The 26659-nt window shown below is 42.6% G+C and overlaps 1 protein-coding gene across 1 annotated transcript in view; it reads left to right on the plus strand.

Moving 5' to 3' along the window:
- The first annotated feature begins 2661 nt into the window (after positions 1-2661).
- Positions 2662-26659, plus strand: part of MCAM (melanoma cell adhesion molecule) — a 172360-nt gene continuing 148362 nt past the window's right edge. The window contains exon 1 of the mRNA XM_056542357.1: positions 2662-2780. Coding sequence (XP_056398332.1) covers positions 2735-2780 — 46 coding nt within the window. The 5' untranslated portion in view covers positions 2662-2734. The remainder of the gene's footprint in view (positions 2781-26659) is intronic.

A 26659-nucleotide genomic window follows, 5' to 3' on the forward strand; every position in this document is an offset into this window, starting at 1 on the left:
TGCAGTTTAGACAGTGTGACCCGGAGTCACTTGGAAAGGATGCTACGGCCTGATGACCTACACATCATTGGCGAGTCTATATGCCACAAAAGGTGCTGTGCCCTCAGCACAACATTACTTGGTAAGCCTCCATTTTTTATTGTGTGGCAATACCGCTATCTTAATCCCCTACATTAGAAGCGCACTTGTGTTTTCCTTTCTTGTTCATTCAAAAGTTTTGATTGGTCAGGGTGTTCAGATGCCCACCGATTAGGAGAAAGAGCAAGGAGAAGACAAAGACAAACTTGCAATGCAAGTCTATGGGTTTTCTTGGTCTGATCCACAGAGAGCAGGGAGAGGAGCACTAAGCCAACTGAACAGTTGCACAACTGAAAAGTCTATTCCAGGTGGCACCACACCAGTGCTTTATAAAGTGGTAATATTGTGTCCTTGTTCCGCAAGTCCATGCCTGTTTTAATACATGACAATATCCTTCTAGTCTTGGAAGCAGCTGCCTGACATTACATGCTGTTCTGTGTAGAGGAAGAGTGGCACAGTTGCAACCAATCAGATTGCTTTTGTCAGTTTTTAAGGGCTTCTAAAAAATGAAAGAAGCAATGTGATTAGTTGCTATTGGTAACTGTGCCACCTTTTCTCTACACAGGCTTTGATAAATATTGCCCTTTGATCTACAAGTATACTTTAAAAAGTACCTGTCATGAAATAAACTTTCCTAAACTAACTCAGGCTATGTTCCCTAACTACTCCTAACACCCCTCCCACTCTTAAAAAAAATTCAGAGCCTTAAACAGCTCTGTATCTTACATTTAGTCTTGCTCACATAGTGCAATCTCCAAGCAGGAGAAAGTGGGTGTTTCCCAGCAGGCATTACATCCCTGAAGCCTGCTGGGGGACCACTTTTGCCCTCATATCATTGCAGGGCTGTGATGAACAGAAGACCTCAAGCACTGTGCATCTTTCAGTGAGGCTCTATGCATGTTTCAATAAGGCTCTTTGCAGCTTTCAGTGAGGCTCTTTACAGCTTTTAATGAGGCTCTTTGCAGCTTTCAGTGAGGCTCTTTACAGCTTTCAGTGAGGCTCCTTGCAGTTTTTAGTCTGTGCAGTGTTTAGTCTGTACGGCTGTCAATCAAGCTCAGTGCAGAGAAATATTTCCTGAGTTTGATCAAATGCCAGGTCAGGAAGAGACCAAACTCACTTTATTAATTGTGGCAGGGAACAGAACAGAGCCACCTAGTGGCCGTTTTTTCTATAAAATTTTAACCCCTTAACAATGCAGGACGTAAATGTACGTCCTGGTGAGCTGGTACTTAACGCACCAGGATGTACATTTACATCCTACGCATAACCGCGAGCATTGCTGATAAATGTATATCAGCGGAATATATATATATATATATATATTTTAGTTACTGTTGCCAAAACAGGACCACCTTTTCCAGTACAGGAAACAAATTTCGTTTTTTTCCTTCTTTTTGAAAGCTTCATTCATCATTATCTAACAACCGTCTCAAGTGGAACTTAATATATATAGTTTTTCATTCTGCAATATTAGGTAGACATCTCAGGTTATATATTGTAACCACAATATCAGTATCAAATTACCTATATTGAATACCCTTTATCACAACCTGAATATTACTACATTGTTATATCTTTTTAGTAGTCAAGTTCATCTCCTCTCCAACACTTCAAATCAGAAGTAAAGTGGATAATTGACACAACCTGACTCATTGATACCAGTCAACTCCCTCAGCTTGCAGGAAACTTAAATGAAATCCACAGATATAATCACAGCACCCAGCACTTTCTAGGTGGGTGATACAGTACTTATTTTAATTTTTAATTTTTTTGATCTCCATCTTTCTTCCATACATTTTTTACCAATCATATTAACCACACATTTGCATCTTTTACAGATCATCTGCGGAACTGAGATTACATCAGACAGATCTATTGTAAGAGATACACTGCACTTTATATTTTATATTCAATAAATACAATTTATTTAACACCTTTTACATTCTGTCATTTTATTAAGCGCCAGCACTTTATATTTATTCATTTACAAATCTGTTTAACTTTCTGGCACCAGTTGATTTAAAAAAAAAAAAGTTTTTCACCGGAGTACCCCTTTAAGAACCACTGCCCTAGAACATATGATGCATGCAAGTTTTTAGTACCCAGAAGCTCAACTTTACATTTATCCTCATTGAACCGCCTTCATCAAGTGGATGCCCAGTCACTCAATGTGTCCAATAGGAATCTTGTTGATATGTTATTAAAAGTTTTTGCCCCTGTGGAATTCAGCTTTATTTGTAAAGTGTAAACATGCTCCTGAAATAATGAATCGTGTTGGTAAAGGATCTGAGACGCTAAGTGTTTCTTTTGTATTATAAAAAAAATCTAAATTCATTGATAAACTATTGTGTATGTTCACATCACAGTTGTCTCTGTGATGTATTTACTTTGCTAAGAAAATATACTATATATAAGTCAGTATATATATAAGTCATTCCTTCTCTTGCTGCACCATATCCTGACCATCACCTGGAGTCCTGAGCAGCAAAAGTCCTTCCTGCTGCTATCTAGTGGGGTCTGTGTTATATGTCCGCCCCCTCCCTCCTTCTTCTCACACCCTCTCCCCTCCCTCCCTCTCCCACCTTACGTCAGTCTGTCCCTGCTCTCAGTGTTTCTTCAGCTTCTGCAGGCTGCTGTGTACTGTACATACAGGACCATGGATATACTGATCCTGCTCTCCCTGTGCCTGCTCTGCTGGAAAGGTAAATGTAGCACATTTGGTAATGGCATGTAAGGGCGTCACTAGCTGTACTATATTTATATCTTCTGTATGGATGAATTATTGTTGTATTTACTGTCTGTCCTGTATTGAAATGCATGTGTGCCTGTTAGAGCAGGGATGTACAGTATATCTGAATATATTGTTATTGCCAGTCTGTATGACTCTGTTTACCTATGATCATGAAGAGAACACTGACTTTTATTATGGTGGGAAACTTTGTAATGCTTAATGTGTGACTGGCAGATTAAAAATGAATCTGTACACAAATAAAATGTACAGCAATAAATTTATCATTCAGACATAACCCTGGAAAATTGTTGCAGTGTTTACATTAGTGATGTCTATTACATGAGTGGTAGTGTGCAGCACTGGGTGAGGTCTGTAGTATGGTAAGCAGCATAGAGAAGCACTTCATGCAAATAAACAAATGAGTGAAGTTATCAAACCATAAAGTAAAATGATCTGCAAAAATGTATACTAATATACAGACAACTAATGTTGCAAGTAATGGAGGGATTTATTCGATACAATGTTGGTTTTCATCCAGAATATTTTAGTGTCGATGGGCAGCTCTGATGATACCATCCATTACTGAGGAGAAGCTAGTGATATGATCACTTTATCATTGCCACAACAAGCTTAAAAAAAGGATTTTCCCTTAAAGGAAAAGTCTTCTCCCTATAAGTAGAACTTTTTTCTGGATACTCATACATTAGTATTTGCATAGAATTTGTGTAGAGAGCCTGAGTTGATACTGGAGCTTAAGTGGAAAATATGGTGCGAAACGAGACATGAACATTTCCCTTATTTAGTAAAAGCTTCAAAGGTCTCATTCTAAACAATTAAAGCTCCTCGGCTGTACATGTGCATTAGTGCTGGCTTGTTGAATGTCATATATGTCTGGAGAATAGTCTGGTGACAGAGTAGCATGCATTGCACTCAGTGGGTGTGTATGGCACTTTGTGATGCTGGGTATGAATGTAACTGAGACTATTTTAGTTGTGGTGGTGATGATGTACACCCTGCCCCTCCTAATTTCTACTCCATGGCCTTTTAGTGCATGCACACTATGTAGATTGTTTGACATTGACATTTGCTCATTCTAACCAGGAAACCCCAAATGGATCTTCCCATATTTTACAAAGCATAGTCCCGACCTTATAACCTCTCTGTCGTCATACCATCCAAATAAGCCTTCCTACCCCTTTCTTTACAAGTTTGCTAAACAATAGATGCTTGTGGAGCCTCCATAATGCCGTTATTAACATGGTATGTTTTACTATTCATTTACTGTCACAGGACATTACACATTGGAATCTTATTGCTCCGCATATAATCTAAGATGGAATTTCAGTTATCTTCTTTTTTTCCTTTAGCATCTTGATAGAGTCAGAACATGTCAGCATTGTATTTGGTGAGGCCCTGTATTTTCACTTGTTCTGTTTAAAAAATAATATAGCACATTTATGTACATATCCCCATTCTGTTTGTATCCCTTTCTTACTAGCAATAGTCATTAAAGGCGATATATCCAAAAAAACGTATCCCCTATCCACAGGAGTGCAATAGTCATTAAAGGAGATGTATCCGAAAAACGTATCCCCTATCCACAGGAGTTTTAGATTGCAGGAAGCCCGACCGCTGGGACCCCCGCCCCCCCCCCCCCCCCCCCCCGCAATCTCCTGTACGGGACCCAGGCTCTCTCCGGGAACAGGTTGTGTCGACCCCCCGCATGAAGTGGCAGCAGACATGCCCTCTTTACATATTTCTATGGGAATGCCATTCGGCTATGTTCGACTCTCCCATAGAGATATATGGAGCAGGTGATTTGGCCGCCGCTTTGTGCGAGGGTCAACATGCTCCGTTCCACGAAACGGACACGCTCCATTCCCTTCAGATAGGGGATACGTTTTCGGGCATGATACTTCTTAAATGGCAGTTTCTTTGAATCAACACTTATATAAAGGAGTTGGCCACCATTAAGACTTGTCACTCACTTGCATGCTGGGACATCCCGCAATGTTATAAACGGGGCACCCAAAGTTCTTGTCTCAATGGAGCAGCAGCCATGTATGTGGACTGCCACTCTATTTATTGTCTATGGCACTGCCGAAGAAAGACAAGCACTGTACATGACTATCTTTGGCAGTCCCATAGCATTTAAATAGAGAAGCAGTGGGCATACTAGATTGTGGTTCCATTCAAGCGGGCACTTGGGACCCCTTTTGTAATGATTAGTGGTGGTCCCAGTTGTTGCACTCCATTATCTTGTGGATTGGGGATAAGTCTTGGTGGGACAACCCTTCTAACAACATATCTTTTTAGTTAAAACTTATAATGCTGGAGCATCTTATGTTAAAATTCTGCATTGTGCTTTTCCTTTGTTATTTATCCAGGACATTTCTAAATAAATTGACAACTGGGTATTACGAGTTGGGGGGGGGGGGGGGGGGGGGGTCCATGCATACACTGACGCTGGCTAATCAGTGCTGACAGGATCAAACGGAGAAGAGACACATCCCTTTAATAAGGTCATTGGTAACACCCAGTTGTCAACACCAAGTTACCCATTATACACAAGACAGAAATTAAGTAGGTGATTTGTGGTGGTCTAACTGTTAGGACTTCCACTGTTCATGAGGCTCAATTATCCCCTGAGTGAATGTAGCAGCGTGCATGCTTGACCACTGGGAAATTTAAAATTAGATAAAAAATATAGTTTAATGGAAACAGCATCATAATTTTGTAGTTACATCTAAATGTTGAGCATTGTATGGATTTTATCTATTAAGACAATATAAAATAACTCCTGCTCATGAAAGATACTTCCATGATGAAATGAAAATATTTTTTTCTACCTTTCTAAAAGTCTGCTCTTTGAAAAATTGTGTGTGTAAAACTTAGGATGTATTCTCACACCTCAGATTTATGTAATAAATATTGGTGGCTGCTTTACTTATCTCCGTGAGGCATACAGAAAATCCAGGCACATGCTGAAGAAACAATCCAAATAAGAGTAGGATCATACGTAGGGTATACACAGCATATTTAATGCTGCACAAAATCTGCCGCACAGTTACACGCTGTGTATTCTACTATGAGCAGACACAGGGGGCTACCAGGTGGCACCCGTGTGTGCTGTGAGGTTTGGAGGCTGACCTGCGTGTGAAAGCACTGTGGTCATGATGTCAGCAGAGAGCTCTGCATTCCAAAGAGAAAAGAATTTCCTCTATAGTATTCAGTAGCTAATAAGTACTGGAAGGATTAAGATTTTTTAATAGATGTAATTTACAAATCTGTTTAACTTTCTGGCACCAGTTGATAAAAAAAAAAGAAAAAGGTTTTCCACCGGAGTACCCCTTTAACCACTTAAGGACCCAGGGCGTATGGATACGCCTTGATGTCCTGGTACTTAAGGACCCAGGGCGTATCCATACGCCCGTGGAAATTTCTGTCCCCGCGCATATGCCCAGGGGGGTCATCAGACCACAAACAAACCCCCCAACCACCCCCCGTCGGCGATCTGCGCCGATTCCAGGTCATACGGGTCTATGGTGACCCGGTGCCCCGGAATATAAGGGGGATTGCGGTTGTCTAAGACACCCACAATCCCCCTGTAGGCATAGGAGTGAGGAGGCAGGGGTACCACCCCTCCTATCCCTGCTATTGGTCTGCTATTGATCATCAGAGGCGACAACCAAAAGCAGACCAGGGGCGGGGGGGTTAACTTTCGTTTTCTCCGTCCTTCCCACCCACAATAGGCGGGGCAGAACGGGGAACCGAATGGGACCGGGCGCCGACGTCCACTTAGCGATCCGGAGGCTGCGGCGGCGGTGATCGGCAGAAGAGGTGTGTCAGAAGAGGACGGCTCCCTGGATCCTACGGAAGCCGGTAAGTTGATCTGGAGGGCTACAGTCTGAGACTGTGGTCTCTAAACTGTAGCCCTCCAGATGTTGCAAAACTACAACTCCCAGCATGCCCAGACAGCTGTTTGGGCATGCTGGAATATGTAGTTTTGCAACAGCTGGAGGGCTACAGTATGAGACCACTATACAGTGGTCTCTAAACTATATCCCTCCAGATCTTGCTAAACTACAACTCCTAGCATGCCCACATTGCTGTTTGTTGTCAGGGCATGCTGGGAGTTGTAGTTTTGCAACATCTGGAGGTCCACAGTTTGGAGATCACTGTGCACTGGTCTAAAAACTGTAGCCCTCCAGATGTTGCAAAACTGCAAATCCCAGCATGCCCAGACAGCAAACAGCTGTCTCGGCATGCTGGGAGTTGTAGTTGGGTACCTCCAGCTGTTGCATAACTACATCTCCCAGCATGCCCTTCGGTGATTAGTACATGCTGGGAGTTGTAGTTTTGCAACAGCTGGAGGCACACTGGTTGGAAAATACTGAGTTAGGTAACAGAACATAACTGAAGGTTTTCCAACCATTGTGCCTCCAGCTGTTGCAAAAGTACAACTCCCAGCATGCATTGTCTGCCAGTACATGCTGGGAGTTGTAGTTTTGAAACAGCTGGAGGTTTGCCCCCCCCCCCCCATGTGAATGTACAGGGTACATTCACATGGACAGGTTTACAGTAAATTTCCTGCTTCAAGTTTGGGCTGCGGCAAATATTTCGCCGCAGCGCAAACTCCTAGCGGGAAACTCACCGTAACCCGACAGTGCGAAAGTACCATAAAAACACTACACTACACTACACTAACACATAATAAAGGGTAAAACACAACATATACACCCCCTTACACTGTCCCCCCAATAAAAATGAAAAATGTCTTGTACGGCAGTGTTTCCAAAACGGAGCCTCCAGCTGTTGCAAAACAACAACTCCCAGCATTTCTGGACAGCCACTGACTGTCCAGGCATGCTGGGAGTTTAGCAACAGCTGGAGGCACCCTGTTTGGGAATCACTGGTGTAGAATACCCCTATGTTGACCCCTATGCAATCTCACTTCGGAGCCCTGTCGTATTTCAAGGAAACAGTTTAGGGCCACATATGGGGTATTTCCGTAATCGGGAGAAATTGCACTACAAATTTTGGGGGTCTCTTTTTCCTTTTACATGAAAATGAAAAGTTGGGGGCTACACCAGCTTGTTAGTGTAAAAAAATAACAAATTTTACACTAACATGCTGGTGTTGCCCCAGACTTTTTATTTTCACAAGCGGTAAAAGGAAAAAATGTACCCCAAAATTTGTAACACAATTTCTCCTAAGTACGAAAATACCCCATATGTGGTCGTAAAATGCTCTGCGGATGCACAACAAGGCTCAAGAATGAGAGCGCACCATGTACATTTGAGGCCTAAATTGGCGATTTGCACTGGGGTGGCTGATTTTACAGCGGTTCTGACAAACGCAAAAAAAAAAAAATACCCACATGTGACCCCATTTTGGAAACTACACCCCTCACGGAATGTGACAAGGGGTATAGTGAGCCTTAAGACCCCACAGGTGTTTGACAAATTTTCATTAAAGTTGGATGGAAAAATTAAAAAAATATTTTTTTTTCACTAAAATGCTGGTGTTACCCTAAATTTTTCATTTTCACAAGGGAAAATAGGAAAAAAATTTGTAACCCCCATCTCTTCTGAGTAAGAACATACCCCATATGGGAATTTAAAGTGCTCTGCGGGCAAACTACAATGCTCAGAAGAGAAGGAGCACCATTGGGATTTTGAAGAGAAAATTTGTCCGAAATTGAAGGCCACATGTGTTTACAAAGCCTCCATAGTGCCAGAACAATGGACCCCCGACACATGTGACCCAATTTTGGAAACTACACCCCTCATGTAATGTAATAAAGGGTACAATGAGAATTTATGCCCCACAGGTGTCTGACAGATTTTTGGAACAGTGGTCCGTTAAAATGAAAAATACAATTTTTCATTTGCACAGCCCACTGTTCCAAAGATCTGTCAAACACCAGTGGGGTGTAAATACTCACTGCACCCCTTATTAAATTCTGTGAGGGGTGTAGTTTCCAAAATGGGGTCACATGTGGGGGTCCACTGTTCTGGCACCACGAGGGGCTTTGTAAACGCACATGGCCCCTGACTACCATTCCAAACGAATTCTCTTTCCAAAAGCTCAATGGCGCTCCTCCTCTTCTGAGCATTGTAGTTCGCCAGCAGAGCATTTTACGTCCTAACATGGGGTATTTCCATACTCAGAAGAAATGGGGTTACAAATTTTGGGGGTCATTTTCTCCTATTATCCCTTGTAAAAAATGTAAACTTTAGGGGGAAAAACTGCATTTTAGTAAAAAAAATAGTTTTTTTTCATTTACACATCCAACTTTAGCGAAAAGTCGTCAAACACCTGTGGGGTGTTAAGGCTTAACGGACCCCTTGTTACTTTCCTTGAGGGGTGTAGTTTCCAAAATAGTATGCCATGTGGGTATTTTTTGCTGTTCTGGCACCACAGGGGCTTCCTAAATGCGACATGCCCCCAAAAAAACATTTCAGCAAAAGTTGCTTTCAAAAAGCCAAATGTGATTCCTTCTTTTCTGAGCATTGTAGTTCGCCCGCAAAGCATTTTATGTTCTAACATGGGGTATTTCCATACTCAGAAGAGATGGGGTTACAAATTTGGGGGGGAATTTTCTTCCATTACCCTTTGCAAAAATGGTTAATTTGGGGGAAAAACTGCACTTTAGTGTGACATTTTTTTTCCCATTTACACATCCGATTTTAACGAAAATTTGTCAAACACCTGTGGGGTGTTAAGGCTAACTGGACCCCTTGTTACGTGTCTTGAGGTGTGTAGTTTCCAAAATGGTATGCCATGTGGGGTTTTCTGCTGTCCTGGCACCATAGGGGCTTTCTAAATGTGACATGACCCCCAAAAACCATTTCAGAAAAATTCACTCTCCAAAATCCCATTGTCGCTCCTTCCCTTCTGAGCCCTCTACTGTGCCCGCTGAACACTTGACATACACATATGAGGTATTTCCTTACTCGAGAGAAACTGGGCTACAAATTTTGGGGGCTTTTTCTCCTATTACCACAAAATTCAAAAACTGGATCTACAAGAACATGCGAGTGTAAAAAATGAAGATTTTTAATTTTCTCCTTCACTTTGCTGCTATTCCTGTGAAACACCTTAAGGGTTAACACACTTACTGAATGTCATTTTGAATACTTTGAGGGGTGCAGTTTTTTATAATTGGGTCAATTGTGGGGTATTTCTAATATGAAGGCCCTTCAAATCCACTTAAAAACTGAAAATTTTGTGAAAAAATTGAAAATTGATGCTGAACTTTGAAGCCCTCTGATGTATTCCAAAAGTAAAACATGTAAACTTTATGTTGCAGTCATAAAGTAGACATGTTGTATATGTGAATCAATATATAATTTATTTGGAATATCCATTTTCCTTATAAGCAGAGAGCTTCAAAGTAAAAAAAAATGCAACATTTTCAATTTTTTCATCAAATTTAGGAATTTTTCACCAAGAAATGATACAAGTATCAACAAAATTTTACCACTAACATAAAGTAGAATATGTCATGAAAAAACTATCTCGGAATCAGAATGAAAGGTAAAAGCATCCCAGATTTATTAATGCTTGAAGTGACAGTGGTCAGATGTTCAAAAAATGGCCGGGTCCTTAAGGTATATTTGGGCTGGGTCCTTAAGGGGTTAACCCATTAAGGACCGAGGGTTTTTCCGTTTTTGCATTTTCATTTTTTCCTCCTTGCCTTTAAAAAATCATATCTCTTTCAATTTTGCACCTAAAAGTCCATATGATGGCTTATTTTTTGTACCACCAATTCTACTTTGTAATGACGTCAGTCATTTTGCCCAAAATTCTACGGCGAAACCGAAAAAAAAATCATTGTGAGACAAAATTGAAAAAAAAACCGCTGTTTTGTAACTTTTGGGGGCTTCCGTTTCTACGTAGTACATTTTTCGGTAAAAATGACACCTTATCTTTATTCTGTAGGTCCATACGATTAAAATGATACCCTACTTATATAGGTTTGATTTTGTCGTACTTCTGGAAAAAACTACATGCAGGAAAATGAATACATTTAAAATTGTCATTTTCTGACCCCCTATAACTTTTTTATTTTTGCGCGTATGGGGCGGTATGAGGGCTAATTTTTTGTGCCGTGATCTGAAGTTTTTATCGGTATCATTTTGCATTGATAGGACATCATGCATTGATAGGACTTATTGATCATAAAAAGTGACCAAAAATGCAAGCACGCCATTGACCGTGCGGTTTAATTAATTATATATTTTTATAATTCGGACATTTCCGCACGCGGCAATACCATATATGTTTATTTTTATTTTTATTTACACTGTTTTTTTTATGGGAAAAGGGGGGTGATTCAAACTTTTAATAGGGAAGGGGTTAAAATGATCTTTTTTCACTTTTTTTCACTTATTTTTTGCAGTATTATAGCTCCCATAGGGACCTATAACACTGCACACACTGATCTTTTACATTGATCACTGGTTTCTCATAGGAAACCAGTGATCGATGATTCTGCCGCTTGATTGCTCATGCCTAGATCTCAGGCACCGAGCAGTCATTCGGCGATTGGACAGCGAGGAGGCAGGTAGGGACCCTCCTGCTGTCCTGTAAGCTGTTCGGGATGCCGCGACTTCGCTGCGGCTATCCCGAACAGCCCAGTGAGCTAACCGGCATACTTTCACTTTAGACGCAGCGTTCAACTTTGAACGCTGCGTCTAAAGGGTTAATAGCTCGGCACTGCGATCAATGCCGTGCGCTATTAGCCACGGGTCCCGGACGTTGTTAGAGGCCAGACCCGACCCGCTATGACGCTAGTACGTCATGTGTCCTTAAGGGGTTAAAGGGGTACTCCCGCGCTAAGACATCTTATCCCCTATCCAAATGATAGGGTATAAGAGGCCTGATCGCGCGGGGTCCTGCCGCTGGGGACCTCTTGATCTTGCACGCAGCACCCCGTTGCAATCAATCCCCGGAGCACGTTTGCTCCGGGTCTGATTACTGGTGATCACGGGGGCCGGAGCATTGTGACGTCACGGCTCTGCCCCGTGTGACGTCACGCTCCGCCCCCTAAATCCAAGCCTATGGGAGGGGGCGTGACATCTGTCACAATGACATCACATTGCTCCAGCCTCCGTGATCGCCATTAATCAGACCCAGAGCGAACGTGCTCCAGGGACTGATTGTAAGGGGGTGCTGCGTGCAAGATCACGGGGGTCCTCAGCGGCGGGACCCCCTGCAATCAGGCATCTTATCCCCTATACTTTGGATAGGGGATAAGATGTCTAGGGGAGAAGTACCCCTTTAAGGACCAGAGTGTTTTTTTGCACATCTGACCACTGTCACTTTAAGCATTAATAACTCTAGGAAGCTTTTACTTTTCATTCTGATTCCGAGATAGCTTTTTCGTGACATATTCTACTTTATGTTAGTGGTAAATTTTCATTGATATTTGCGTCATTTCTTGGTGAAAAAATTCCAAAATTTGATGAAAAAATTTAAAATTTAGCAATGTCTTACTTTGAAGCTCTCTGCTTGTAAGGAAAATAGACATTCCAAATAAATTATATATTGATTCACATATACAATATGTCTTTTCAAAATGGAATTTTTCAGGGACCAGTTCAGTTTTGAAGTGGATTTGAAGGGCCTTCATATTAGAAATACCCCATAAATGACCCCATTATAGAAACTGCACCCCTCAAAGTATTCAAAATGACATTCAGAAAGTTTGTTAACCCCCAAAGCTACTCAAAATTTGTAACCCAATTTCTCTCGAGTAAGGAAATACCTCATATGTGTATTTGAGTGCAAGGAGAAAGGGTAAAAACGGCGGTTGGCGGAGGCGCTGCTCGTGTAGCGTTTGGGAAACGAGAATGCAGACTGGCACATGATGTCAATGGATTTTATTTTGGTCGAAATGGACAACGCGTTTCGTCATACTTATGATGCCTTCCTCAGGTCCAATAAAATAGTCCACTTCGTTGGTGGTACCGTAGGAGCATGCTGGTTGGATCCTGTCTGTTGGCGGTGCCGGCGTAAGTGGGCTATTTTATTGGACCTGAGGAAGGCATCAGAAGTATGCTGAAACGCGTTGTCCATTTCTACCAAAATAAAATCCATTGATATCCTGTGCCGGTCTGCATTCTCGTTTCTTAAACGCTACATGAGCAGCGCCTACGCCAACCGCCGTTTTTACCCTTTCTCCTTGCACTCATTTATACTGGTCACCAACTTGGTCCAGCCAGTGGCAGTCGTGAGTGTGGCAGCTCATATTGCCTCTACCCCATAGGGGAATTTGCTGTTGGTTTATAGCCATCCAACAGCTACTACCACAAGGTCAGTATATCACTTGGGTGTGGTTGAGGGCACACACCTTTCTGATATACACTATAAGGGAGCGCCCCCTGTTTTTCTTTTTGTCTCTCCTCCATATGTGTATTTGAAGTGTTCGGTGGGCACAGTAGAGGGCACAGAAGGGAAGGAGCAACAATGGGATTTTGGAGAGTGAATTTTGCTGAAATGGTTTTTGGGGGGCATGTCGCATTTAGGAAGTCCCTATGGTATCAGAACAGCAAAAACAAACACATGGCATACTATTTTGGAAACTACATGCCTCAATCCTCAATGCACATAACAAGGGTCCAGTGAGCCCACAGGTGTTTGACGACTTTTCGTTAACCCCTTAAGGACGCAGGACGTAAATGTACGTCCTGGTGCGGTGGTACTTAACGCACCAGGACGTACATTTACGTCCTGTGCATAACCGCGGGCATCGGAGCGATGCCCATGTCATGCGAGGCTGATCCCGGCTGCTGATCGCAGCCAGGGACCCGTCGGCAATGGCCGACGCCCGCGATCTCGCGGGCGTCCGCCATTAACCACTCAGGTGCCGGGATCAATACAGATCCCGGCATCTGCGGCAGTGCGCGATTTCAATGAATGATCGGATCGCCCGCAGCGCTGCTGCGGGGATCCGATCATTCAGAACACCGCACTGAGGTCCCCTCACCTTCCTCCTTCCGGCTCCCGGCGTCTCCTGCTCTGGTCTGAGATCGAGCAGACCAGAGCAGAAGATCTCCGATAACACTGATCTGTTCTATGTCCTATACATAGAACAGATCAGTATTAGCAATCATGGTATTGCTATGAATAGTTCCTTATGGGGACTATTCAAGTGTAAAAAAAAAATGTAAAAAAATGTAAAAGTCAAAGAAAAGTGAAAAATCCCCTCCCCCAATAAAAAAGTAAAACGTCCCTTTTTTTCCTATTTTACCCCCAAAAAGCGTAAAAAATTAAATTTTATAGACATATTTGGTATTGCCGCGTGCGTAAATGTCCGAACTATTAAAATAAAATGTTAATGATCCCGTACAGGGAACGGTGTGAACGAAAAAAAAAAAGTCCAAAATTGCTACTTTTTTAATACATTTTATTCAAAAAAAAATTATAAAAAATGTATTAAAAGTTTTTTATATGCAAATGTGGTATCAAAAAAAATACAGATCATGGCACAAAAAATGAGCCCTCATACCGCCGCTTATACGGAAAAACAAAAAAGTTAGAGGTCATCAAAATAAAGGGATTATAAACGTACTAATTTGGTTAAAAAGTTTGTGATTTTTTTTAAGCACAACAATAATAGAAAAGTATTTAATAATGGGTATCATTTTAATCGTATTGACCCTCAGAATAAAGAGCACATGTCATTTTTACCATAAATTGTACAGAGTGAAAACGAAACCTTGCAAAATTGAGTTTTTCTTTTTAATTTCCCCACAAAAATAGTGTTTTTTGGTTGCGCCATACATTTTATGATATAATGAGTTATGTCATTACAAAGGACAACTGGTCACGCAAAAAACAAGCCCTCGTACTAGTCTGTGGATGAAAATATAAAAGAGTTAGGATTTTTTGAAGGCGAGGAGGAAAAAATGAAAACGTAAAAATTTTATTGTCTGAGTCCTTAAGGCCAAAATGGGCTGAGTCCTTAAGGGGTTAAAGTCGGATGTGAAAAAAAAAATTTTTTCACTAAAGAGCAGAAAATGCCCCCCAAAATGTGTAACCGTTTGGAAATACCCCATGTTAGGACGTAAAATGCTCTGCGGGCGAACTACAATGCTCAGAAGAGAAGGAGTCACATTTGGCTTTTGGAAAGCAAATTTTACTGAAATGGTTTTTTGGGGGGCATGTCGCATTTGGGAAGCCCCTATGGTGTCAGAACAGCAAAACAAAAACCAAAAAAACATATGGCCTACTATTTTGGAAACTACACCCCTCAAGGAACATAACAAGGGGTACAGTGAGCCTTAACACCCCACAGATGTTTGATGACTTTTTGTTAAAGGAGTACTCTGGTGCAGAGTACTCCTGCTCCATCCTGCCCGGGCTGCAAAAAAAAAGAAAATGAACCATCTCTCACCTTCCTGCGTTCCCGCGGAGCACCACTATAGCTGATCGGTCCTCCGGTCCATCTTCTTCATACTTCCGGGTGTAACGAAGCGTCACATGGCGTTCAGCCTATTGCCGGCAGCCGCGATGTTCTGCCTCAGCCGGCGATAGGCTGAGCGCCATGTGATGCTTCGTTACACCCGGAAGTATGAAGAGGATGGACCGAAGGACCGATCAACTGTAGTGGCGCTCCGCGGGAACCCAGGAAGATTAGAGATGGTTCATTTTCATTTTTTTTTGCAGCCTTGCAGCCCGGGCAGGAAGGAGCAGGAATACTCTGCACCAGAGTACTCCTTTAAAGTTGGATGTGTAAATGAAATAAAATATTTTCTTGACTAAAATGCTGGTTTTTCCCCAAATTTTATATTTTTACAAGACAAAATAGGAGAAAATTCCCCCAAAATTTGTAACCCCATGTGTGGAAATACCACATGTGTGGACGTCAAGTGCTCTGCTTGCGCACTACAATGCTCAGAAGAGGAGGAGAGTCATTGGACTTTAGGAGAGAGAATTTGTTTGGAATGGAAGTCGGGGGCCATGTGCATTTACAAAGCCCCCCCGTGGTGCCAGAACAGTGGACCCCCCCCCACATGTGACCCCATTTTGGACACTACACACTTCAAGAATTTAATAAGGGGTGAGGTGAGCATTTACACCCGACTGACATTTGACAGATCTTTGGAACAGTGGACTGTTCAGATGAAAAATAAAATTTTTCATTTTCACGGACCACTGTTCCAAAAATCTATCAGACACCATAAATGCTCACTGTACCCCTTATTACATTACGTGAGGGGCATAGTTTAAAAAATGGGGTCACATGTGGGGGGGGGGGGCATTGTTCTGGCACTATGGGGGCTGTGTAAACACAAGTGGTCTTCAATTCCGGACAAATTTTCTCTCCAAAAGCCCAATGGCGCTCCTTCTCATCGCATTGTAGTGCACCTGCAGATCACTTAACCTCCACATATGGGGTATGTTCGTACTCAGAAGAAATGGGGTTACAAATTTTGTGGGGCTTTTTTCCTATTTTCCCTTGTGAAAATTTTAAATTTTGGGTAACACACCAGCATTTTAGTGAACATTTTTTTTTTTCATTTTCCCATCCAACTTTTAAGGGAACCAATCATCAGATTTTACCCTATATAATGCTTGGCAAAGCGTTATATATAGGGTAAAATTGTTGTCCTCACCATCCCCGGGGAACACTCCTGCCCCCAGGGATGGTGAAGATATGAAGTTATAAACTAGTCACCGCCGCCGCCGTAAGTAGTCACCTGGGCGGGGAGCTCTTCTCATCTACTCCCGTTCTTCGGCCGGCAGCGACGCCCCCGCCACTTGATTGATGGGCCGCGTCATTGTTCCGCTCACTGAACAGACGGAGCAGAGCGATGACGCTGCCCATCAATCAAGCGGAGGGGGCGTCGCTCCCGGACGAAGAACGGGAGTAGATAAGAAGAGCTTCCCGCCCAGATGACTACTTACGGCGGCGGCGGTGACTAGTTTATAACTTCATATCATCACCATCCCTGGGGGCAGGAGCGTCCCCTGGGGATGGTGAGGACAACAATTTTACCCTATATAACACTTTGCCAAGCATTATATAGGGTAAAATCTGATGATTGGTTCCCTTTAACGAAAATTCGTCAAACACCTGTGGGGTGTTAAGGCTCACTATACCCCTTGTTACGTTCCGTGAAGGGTGTAGTTTCCAAAATGGCGTCATAATTGGATATTAATATTTTTGCATTTATGTCAGAACTGCTGTAAAATCAGCCACCCCTGTACAAATCACCAATTTAGGCCTGAAATGTACATAGTGCCCTCTCACTCCTGAGCCATGTTATGCGCCCGCATAGAATTCTATGTCCACATATGGGGTATTTCCGTACTCAAGAGAAATTGTGTTACAAATTTTGGTGGTCTTTTTTTTCCATTTACCTCTTGTGAAAATAAAAAGTATGAGACAACATGTTAGTGTAAAATGTTAAATTTTTTTACACTAACAGGCTGGTGTAGACCCCAACTTTTCCTTTTCGTAAGGGGTAAAAGGAGAAAAGAAACCTCAAAATTTGTAGTGCAATTTTGCAATTCCAAGTACGGAAGTACCCAATATGTGGCCCTAAACTGTTTCCTTGAAATACGACAGGGCTCCGAAGTGAGAGAGCACCATGCGCATTTGAGGATCAAATTAGGGATTGCATAGGGATGGACATAGGGGTATTCTACGCCAGTGATTCCCAAACAGGGTGCCTCCAGCTGTTGCTAAACTAACACCATGCCTGAACATTCAGTGGCTGTCTCGAAATGCTGGGAGTTGTTGTTTTGCAACAGCTGGAGGCTCCATTTTGGAAACACTGCCATACGATATGTTTTCCTTTTTATTGGGGGGGGGGGGGGGGGACAGTGTAAGGGGGTGTATATGTAGTGTTTTATCCTTTCTTATGCATTAGTGTAGTGTAGTGTAGTGTTTTTAGGGTACATTCAAACGGGCGGGATTTACTGTGAGTATCCCGCTAGGAGTTTGCTCTGCGGCGGAAAATTTTCCGCAGTTCAAACTTGAAGCAGGAAACTCACTGTAAACCTGCCTGTACATTCACATGGGTGGGGGGCAACCTCCAGCTGTTTCAAAACTACAACTCCCAGCATGTACTGTCAGACCGTGCATCTTGGGAGTTGTACTTTTGCAACAGCTGGAGCACACTGGTGGGAAAACCTTCAGTTAGGTTCTGTTACCTAACTCAGTATTTTCCAACTAGTGTGCCTCCAGCTGTTGCAAAACTACAACTCCCAGCATGTATTAATCGTCGAAGGGCGTGCTGGGAGATGTAGTTATGCAACAGCTGGAGGTACGCAACTACAACTCCCAGCATGCCGAGACAGCTGTTTGCTGTTTGGGCATGCTGTGAATTGTAGTTTTGCAAGATCTGAAGGGCCACAGTTTAGAGACCACTGCACAATGATCTCCAAACTGTGGCCCTTCAGATGTTGCAAAACTACAAATCGCAGCATGCCCACACAGCAAACTGCTGTGTGGGAATGCTGGGAGTTTTAGTTTTACAAGACCTAGAGGGCAACAGTTTAGAGACCACTGCACAGTGATCTCCAAACTGTGACCCTCTAGCTGTTGCAAAACTAAAAATCCCAGCATGCCCAAACATCAAACAGCTGTCTGGGCATGCTGGGAGTTGTAGTTTTGCAACATCTGGAGGACTACAGTTTGGAGACATAGTGGTCTCCAAACTGTAGCCCTCCAGATGTTGCTAGGCAACTACTCACCGGCTTCCGTAGGACCGTAGCACCAGGGAGCCGCACCCGTGGCTGCCACCCGCCGCCGATCGCCGATGGTAAGAGACCTCCGTCACCTGTTCCCGTCAGTTTCTCCGTTCTGCCCGGACTACTGTGGGTCGGCAGAATGGGGGGAACCAAACTTTAACCCCCCTACCACGCTGCTGACCAACCAATAGCAGGGATAGGAGGGGTGGCACCCCTGCAACCTCACTCCTATGCCTTCAGGGGGATCGTGGGTGTCTTGGACAACCCCGATCCCCCTTCTTTTCCGGGTCACCGGGTCACCGGGTCACCAAGCGGCGTGACCTGTCCAAGTTGCTGTTGTGGCTGTGCAGGAACCACATTCACCCAGTGGGCCAGAAAGGAAATGTATTGTCCCTGACCGTAGTTACAGCTCCACACGTCAGTGCTGCCGTGCACTTTGGTACACACCGACAGGCACAAGGACTGGCCCACCTTCTGTTCCACAAAATTTTGCAGGGCTGGTACTGCCTTCTTCGCAAAGAAATGACGGCTTGGGACTCTCCACCTCGGCACAAGCTATCAGTTCTCTGAAAGGTACAGAGTCCACCACTTGAAAAGGGAGCACCAGCAACTTGGACAGGAGAACATTCAGTTTCTGCGCCGTTGTATGAGTGGGCGCATACTGTTGTCTCTTGGACATGGCTTCGCCAATTGATTGCTGGCGGAATGACTGATTCGAAGTAGGAGGAGCAGGAGCATCTCGAGCGACAAAAGATGGGTATGACACACAGCTCTCTTCGGCTGAGATGGTGGAGCCTTGGCTGGCTGAAACAGGGAGCGGCGTGTTACTGGGTGAAGCAGCAGGCTGCACCACCACATCAGAGCCACAGTTCTCCCAGGCCGTTTATGATGATGCTGCATATGTTAATGCAGGGCCGTGGTGCCAACATTGGGACCCTGGCCACACTTCACCTTCTGCCAACACATCTTGCATGTGGCCAGGTTAACCTCCTCTGGATGCTTGATGAAAAACTGCCACACCACCGAGTAGCTGATTTTCCCACCAACAGTTCGCACTGATTGACTGCTACTGCCGCTGACTCCAGGAACCACTGTTTCACTACCTCCCAGGAAGGTAAGCTTCTGCAAAGCAGGTGGTCTACCCCATGCTTGTTTGGCTCCAGACTTTCCATTTCTGCCACCATGCTGACTGCCAACCATGCTACCACCTTGCTGGCTCATCTGTTGCCTCACGCGCAACCTGCAACCCTCCTCTCCTGATGATGACAAAGCCCCTTCTACACCCGGCTCCCAAGTGTGATCGGTTTCATCATCATCCAGTTGTGTCTGCACATCACTGATGTCCTCCTCAGGTTCATCAACAGTGTCTGTTTCAGGAGCCTGAACGCTCACAATACCACCTCCCATGCCACTATCCTCATCACTACTTGCCCACCTAGGAGAGGAAGCGGTGGATGTCTCCTCCACTTCTTGGCTGGGCAGTAGCTGCTGACTGTCTTCTAGTAGATCGTCCTCACTAAAGAGTGAAGCTGAACCCACAGCATAATATACCTTTGTGGGGGAGGGAACAGCATAGGACAGAGGCATTGGAGGATAGGGACTGCTCCCGGGCCACGTCAACTGAGGGTTGTGTCTGAGGAACCCACAGACTGGGGGTCTCAGCTGTCACTTGTGATGAAGTGGATGACCGTGTTAACCAATCGATGACGGCAGATGGGTTGCTGGTCGAGACACAACAGCTAGATGATACCGGGAGCTCAGGCATCTCGCTGCGACTCCTGCTGCCACTCTCCCCTAGTCTACTGCAACCTCTGCCTGATTAATTTAGGCCTCTGCCACTCCTCTGTGCAAGTCCTGGCACTTTTCTGCCTTATATACTTAGTGCGTCTGTGAGGGGAGTACAATACACTCCACTACAACACCAGCAGGTGTGTATTTTTGCCTGGCCTTTCACAGTATCTAGGCCCTTAAGACTTTAACAGGAACAAAATGGTACACCATTTAGATGTACATATGTGGTATACACTTATGAAGGGAGGATGATAAGCTCCAGTACGCTTAAAACAGTATTTGTCTACAATACCAGCAGGTGTGTACTTTTGGCTGGCCTTTCACAGTATCTAGGCCCTTAAGAGTTTTACAGGAAAATGGCACACAACTTAGATGTACGTACGGTATGTGGTATGCTCTTATGAGGAGAGGACAATGCGCTCCAGTACGCCTAAAAACAGTATTTGTCTGCAACACCAGCAGGTGTGTACTTTTGGCGGGCCTTTCACAGAATCTAGGCCCTTAAGACTTTAGCAGGAACAAAATGGTATATGACTTAGATGTACATATGTTGTATGCACCTATGAGGGGAGGACAATACGCTCCAGTACGCTTAAAAAAGTATTTGTGTACAACACCAGCAGTACACACCAGTGCTGCAGCACACAGTCGCTGTGTACTACACCCAAAATTGCACTCAATCTCTCAATCTCACTCCCTTCCCTATCAGTGCTTCAAGGATTTGGGCTTGAGGTGAATCGCTGCTGTTCTGTGCAACACACTATGCAACACACTGCTCTCTGTCCTTCTCTGTAATAGAATGCTGTAGTGACTGGGAGGTGAATCACTGCTGTAAAAATGCTTTTCTGTTCAACACACACTGCTCTCTGTCCCTCTCTCAGTGCAACAGAACGCTGATGTGACTGGGAGGGGAATCCCTGCTGAAAAAATTATTTTCTTTGCAACACACAGCACTGTCTGTCCCTCTCTATTACTCTGCAATAAAAGTCTGAAGTGACTGGCCGCAAGATGGCTGCTGATTATATAGGGCTGTGACATCACAGGGGTGGCTGGCTGCTGATAGGCTGCATGCTGCATGTGATTCAGGGTCATCCCACCTACCCTTGTTCCCGCCTTCCCAGGATTCCTTGCCCCATGTCCTCACATGTGGATCCGCAATTTTAGATGCCTGGACAGCACTAAATGAAGTTTAATGAAGCGATTGGCGTGATCGAATTGCAGCAATAATTGCATTCGTTGTGAATCAAATTTTTCATGAAATTCTTATAGAATTTGGATTCGTCAGATTCGATTCACTCATCCCTAGTGTTTATCATAGTTATATGTTGTATATATATGTCAGGGGTTCCCCCTAGCATATCCATGAAATGGACACTGTTGATGTACACTGAAATTATAATTTTAGGTATGAAATGGATTTTTCAGTATCAGACATTTCTGTAAGAAATTCACCACGTCTTTAATTGACCTAACTCATCGATCTCAAAGGCTATCTTTTCTTCACTATTAAAATAGCCATTGACCATACAATAATACAAGATATAGTTATTTTCTGGGTCATTTAGGGCCAGACAGTTATTTGCTAGATCCTTAGATTTGTCATGTTCTATTTTAAAACTCTATTTGCCCATAGCCTTGAAATCGTAAAATTTGAATCATTAGCTAATGTGATCTGAGTCTTGTAATCGCACTTCTTTATAGGCTGTTGAAAAATCCATCATTTATTATCCACTGTTCACTAATCTCCACTATTGATAGCTCTACAACATTATTCCTGCTGTCTTACATTTGGCTGAGCTCATGTTTTGAGAATTTTTATGCAATTTACTGAAAATTACTGGAACTCAGTTGTAAATACATAAAAATATAGTCACTTTCAACATTTGAAGATTCATTGAATTGTGAAAAACACCCAATAATTTCCTTCCAGGATATGTGAGGCATGATGCTAAAGCATATAAGGTTTGGTTCACATCTGTTTTGCAGGCTCTGTTTTGGACATCCGTCTCAGATTCTGCTGTCCCTGTCATTATACAAAACTTCCGACATGTCACAGGGACATGTCAAAAGTTTTGATTTGTTGGGGTCATGATGCTCCGAACCTAATTGATGCCTAGATATATCCAGGTGAAGCGGATGGTAACATAGTTTGTATGGTTGGAAAAAAACAAGAGTCAACCTAAAACCCTACTGTGTTGATCCAGAGGAAGGCAAAAGCCCCCATGAGGCTGATGTAAATTGCCCCATAACAGAGGAAAAATTCCTTCCGACTCCAATATGGCAATCAGAATAAGTTTATGGATCAACGTTATATCTACATAAATCTAGTATCCATAACCTGTAATATTATATTTTTCCAGAAAGAAGCATCCAGGCCCCCCTTAAATTTTTTTATTGAGTCAGATATCACAACATCATGTGGCAGAGAGTTGCATAGTCTCACTGCTTTTACAGTAAAGAATCTCTGTCTGTGATGATGTTGAAACTTTGTTTCCTCTAGACATAGAGGATGCCCCCTTGCCATGGTTATTGGCCTAGAAATAAACAGATCCCTAGAAAGATCTCTGTACTGTCCATTAATGCCCTAAAACATTGATAACCTCGATAACCTTGGGTACTGTAATCCTCCCATACCATTAATTATCTTTGTCGTCGTCCTCTGCACCCTCTCCAGTTCAGCCTTTTCCTTCTTTTATACAGGTGCCCAAAATTGGACACAATACTTCATATGTCGTCTGACTAGTGATTTATATAGAGGCAAAACTATAATCTTGTCACAATCCTCTATGCCTCTCTTAATACATCCCATGACAATTCTACTCTGAAATACCTCTACAAGGTCATTAATAAACATATTGAAGTGGACCCAGTACTGCCCCCTGTGGTACCCCACTAGTACCTGTTCCATTCATACCCACCCTCTGCTTCACTCCTTAGATGACCAAGATCTTCATTCAGTTGCAGAAGACAGCTCTATTATAAGTCTATAGTGCCATCTCCTGTAACTAAACAAAGATCACAGCCATCTGAAAAGTGAAATGTGTCACAGCTATCCTGTGGAATGTGGAAAAAAATACCTCTAATGATTGTTGAGGTCTCAGCAGTGGGGCTCCAAATACATATTTATCACCTACTAGCTAAGTACCTGGCGTTGCTCAGTCTTACTGCCTAACAGTTGTAGGAGAGGAAAAGCAACAATGACGCTCTTGTCCTCATATCCCGACCTAATATTCCAACCAATGTCAGTCTCAGGTTATACTGGAACATTAATACATACATACATAAACACATGACAAATATTGATCGAGAGATAACGAGAGATAACGAGAGATAACGAGAGATAACGAGAGATAACGAGAGATAGAGAGAGAGAGAGAGAGAGAGAGAGAGAGAGAGAGAGAGACTAAAGGAGGGCACTGTACTGCAGTAAAAAATAGGCAGCTGTCTTTGCAACCAGATGATAGGAAGAATCCATAACATAATTCCATAAGTGATATGAGCAGATGCCAGACAGCCGTGTTCCGTGGAATCAATCTTTGCTAGTTTAGAAAATGTTATATTGGTAGAAGATCATTACAAAATCTAGTGCATTATTGTATTGTACAGAATATTTCAGATCCCTTTGACTTTAATTGGGAATGCTCAAAAAGCATGATTGAAAAGCCACATGATAAACCGCATCAATAAATTACTAAAATCAGAGTTGGTTTTTGAAGCAGTTTTTGCAGACATATTTTTACCGTGTGAACATTAGTGTTGAGAGCGAATATTCGAATAGCTATTTTTTTTCTATCAGCACTTCGCGATTTTGCGAATATTTAGAATATTGCAAATTATATTCTTTATGACGAATATTCTTTTTTTTTTTTTTTCACAGTACACATCACAATGATATGCGAAAAATATGCCAATATCTGCACTTCCAGAGGGAACTGATCCCTCCCTTCTTTAAGCTTGTGGGCCAATGAGAAGGCTGCAAATACAGTTATCAGAGGTTAGCAACATCCCTAGCAAAAGGAAAGTAGTTAGTTGAAAGATATAATCGCGCATGCGCATGTTGTGAATTTTATTATGAATTTCACATGAAAAAAGTGAAAGAACATGCGAAATTCGCAAATATGGGACACATATTCATCCAAATATTCACGAAATATTGCGAACTTGAATATGGCCTATGCCCCTCAGACTAGTGAACATATGCCAAATATAGTTAAGGAAGGTGCTAGTTTTTCAGAATATTAAGGTGACTTGAGTCCCATTGTTAGGAGCAATCATGTGAGTCACACAACTTGGATGAACTTAATTTGGTGCATGAGGCTGTGCACAACATCTCTGTATCACTGCATTTTGAACTGTAGAAACTCTGTGAGGTATTTTATGATACTTTACTTTGCAGAGAATATTTACTGGAAGTAATAAGGATTTTAATGGAACATGGATCATTTCATATGGAAGAAAAAACTTTTATTGTTTCTAGACTGAAAAGTGAATGCATAACCCTTAGAGGACCCATGATATAAATATAAGTTATGGTGCACTGATATTTACCAGACCAGGACGTCCATTTATATAATGAACATAGTTTTATTACCTATCCCCAGCTTTCTATCTACACTGTCTTCCCCCCTCTATTTTGTAGCTCCCCCCAGTACCTAGTTTAAACACTCCTCCACCCATTTGACCATCTTCTCCCCAAGCACAGCTGCACCCTTCTTATTGAGGTGCAAGCCGTCCCTACTCTAGAGCCTGCATCCGACAGAGAATACACAACCCCTCCTTCCTACACCAGTTTCTGAGCCAGGAGATTTATCGCTAGTCTTTTGCTGCCTCTGTGGTCAAGCACGTGGTACTGGTAATATCAGCACCTGTCTGGCCTGCCTTGCATGTCTACTTTCCTCCTTACTGAAGCAGACACCCCCTCGCTGTCAGAATCAGGGGGCTAGCTCTGAACTGACACCCCCCTCGTGCCAACTGGACAAACTTGTTGGGGTGTGCCACAACAGAGCTGGCCCCCCTGACCCTTATCCCTCTACACCACCCACTAACTGTCACAATTCTACCTTCTTCCTCCTTCAAACAATAGATGAGGTCCGGCACAATAGTAGCAGGTAAAATCCGGTGCTTTATTCAACATGCAGAATAGCAAATGGTACAGGAGACAATAGCCTACGCGTTTCGGGCTGTTGAGCCCTTAGTCATGGCATAAAAACATGGTGTAATAATGGACTTATATACACAGATATCCAGTCACATGATCATTAACACACACAGAGAATCAGGATAGATATAAAAAGCGGCATGGATCCAGACATATAATCCACCTATTACATATAAATACCTGGTTACAAAAAAGATATGAAAAGATATATATAAATGTATAAACACACAGGGTATGTATATGGGAAATCTCCAGCCCTTTCTCAACGGTTTAAATTCAATTATCCATACATAGTACGATATTATGCTACATATATATACAAAGACTCATATATATGAATATGTATATATACATGTACACATATATATAAAAACAAACATATACATACATATATATGCAGGTATAGGAGAAATAGGGAAATCGGAGAAGAAGCCATCGGGACAAAATATCAGTAATACACATTAATAAGTAAGTATAAGATCCTGACGTAAATTGAGTCCGTTGGGCTCCCTAGTCCCCAACATAAACATCCAATAGGACTCACGATTTAATAATTATCTTCTCATATTTCCTCCTCTAACAGGTCTTTTGACTTTTTCAATTCCCATAACCCGCAAGGAAGCCACATTCCCATTATGGGTATTTTTAAAATGCCTGGACAGAGCTGAGATATTAGCTGAGATGGTTACGACATATTGGCAATTGGAAATGTGGCCACAATATTTGTGTCACGTGCAAACATATGCATGTGGACAAACATTTCCAATCTTACTATAATAATAAAATCTATCATATGAAGGATTACATTAATTGTAATTCTAAAAATATTATTTATTTAGCTTCTTGTGAATCATGTCATTGCCAATATGTTGGGTGTACTAGCAATACATTAAAAACTAGGATACGCAGACACATGTCTGATGCTAGAAATGCACTTTCATTTAATATCTCAGCTCTGTCCAGGCATTTTAAAAATACCCATAATGGGAATGTGGATTCCTTGCGGGTTATGGGAATTGAAAAAGTCAAAAGACCTGTTAGAGGAGGAAATATGAGAAGATTATTATTAAATCGAGAGTCCTATTGGATGTTTATGTTGGGGACTAGGCAGCCCAACGGACTCAATTTACGTCAGGATCTTATACTTACTTATTAATGTGTATCACTGATATTTTGTCCCGATGGCTTCT

This window comes from Hyla sarda, chromosome 10, assembly GCF_029499605.1.
Source record: "Hyla sarda isolate aHylSar1 chromosome 10, aHylSar1.hap1, whole genome shotgun sequence".
In the NCBI taxonomy this organism is placed as follows: domain Eukaryota; kingdom Metazoa; phylum Chordata; class Amphibia; order Anura; family Hylidae; genus Hyla; species Hyla sarda.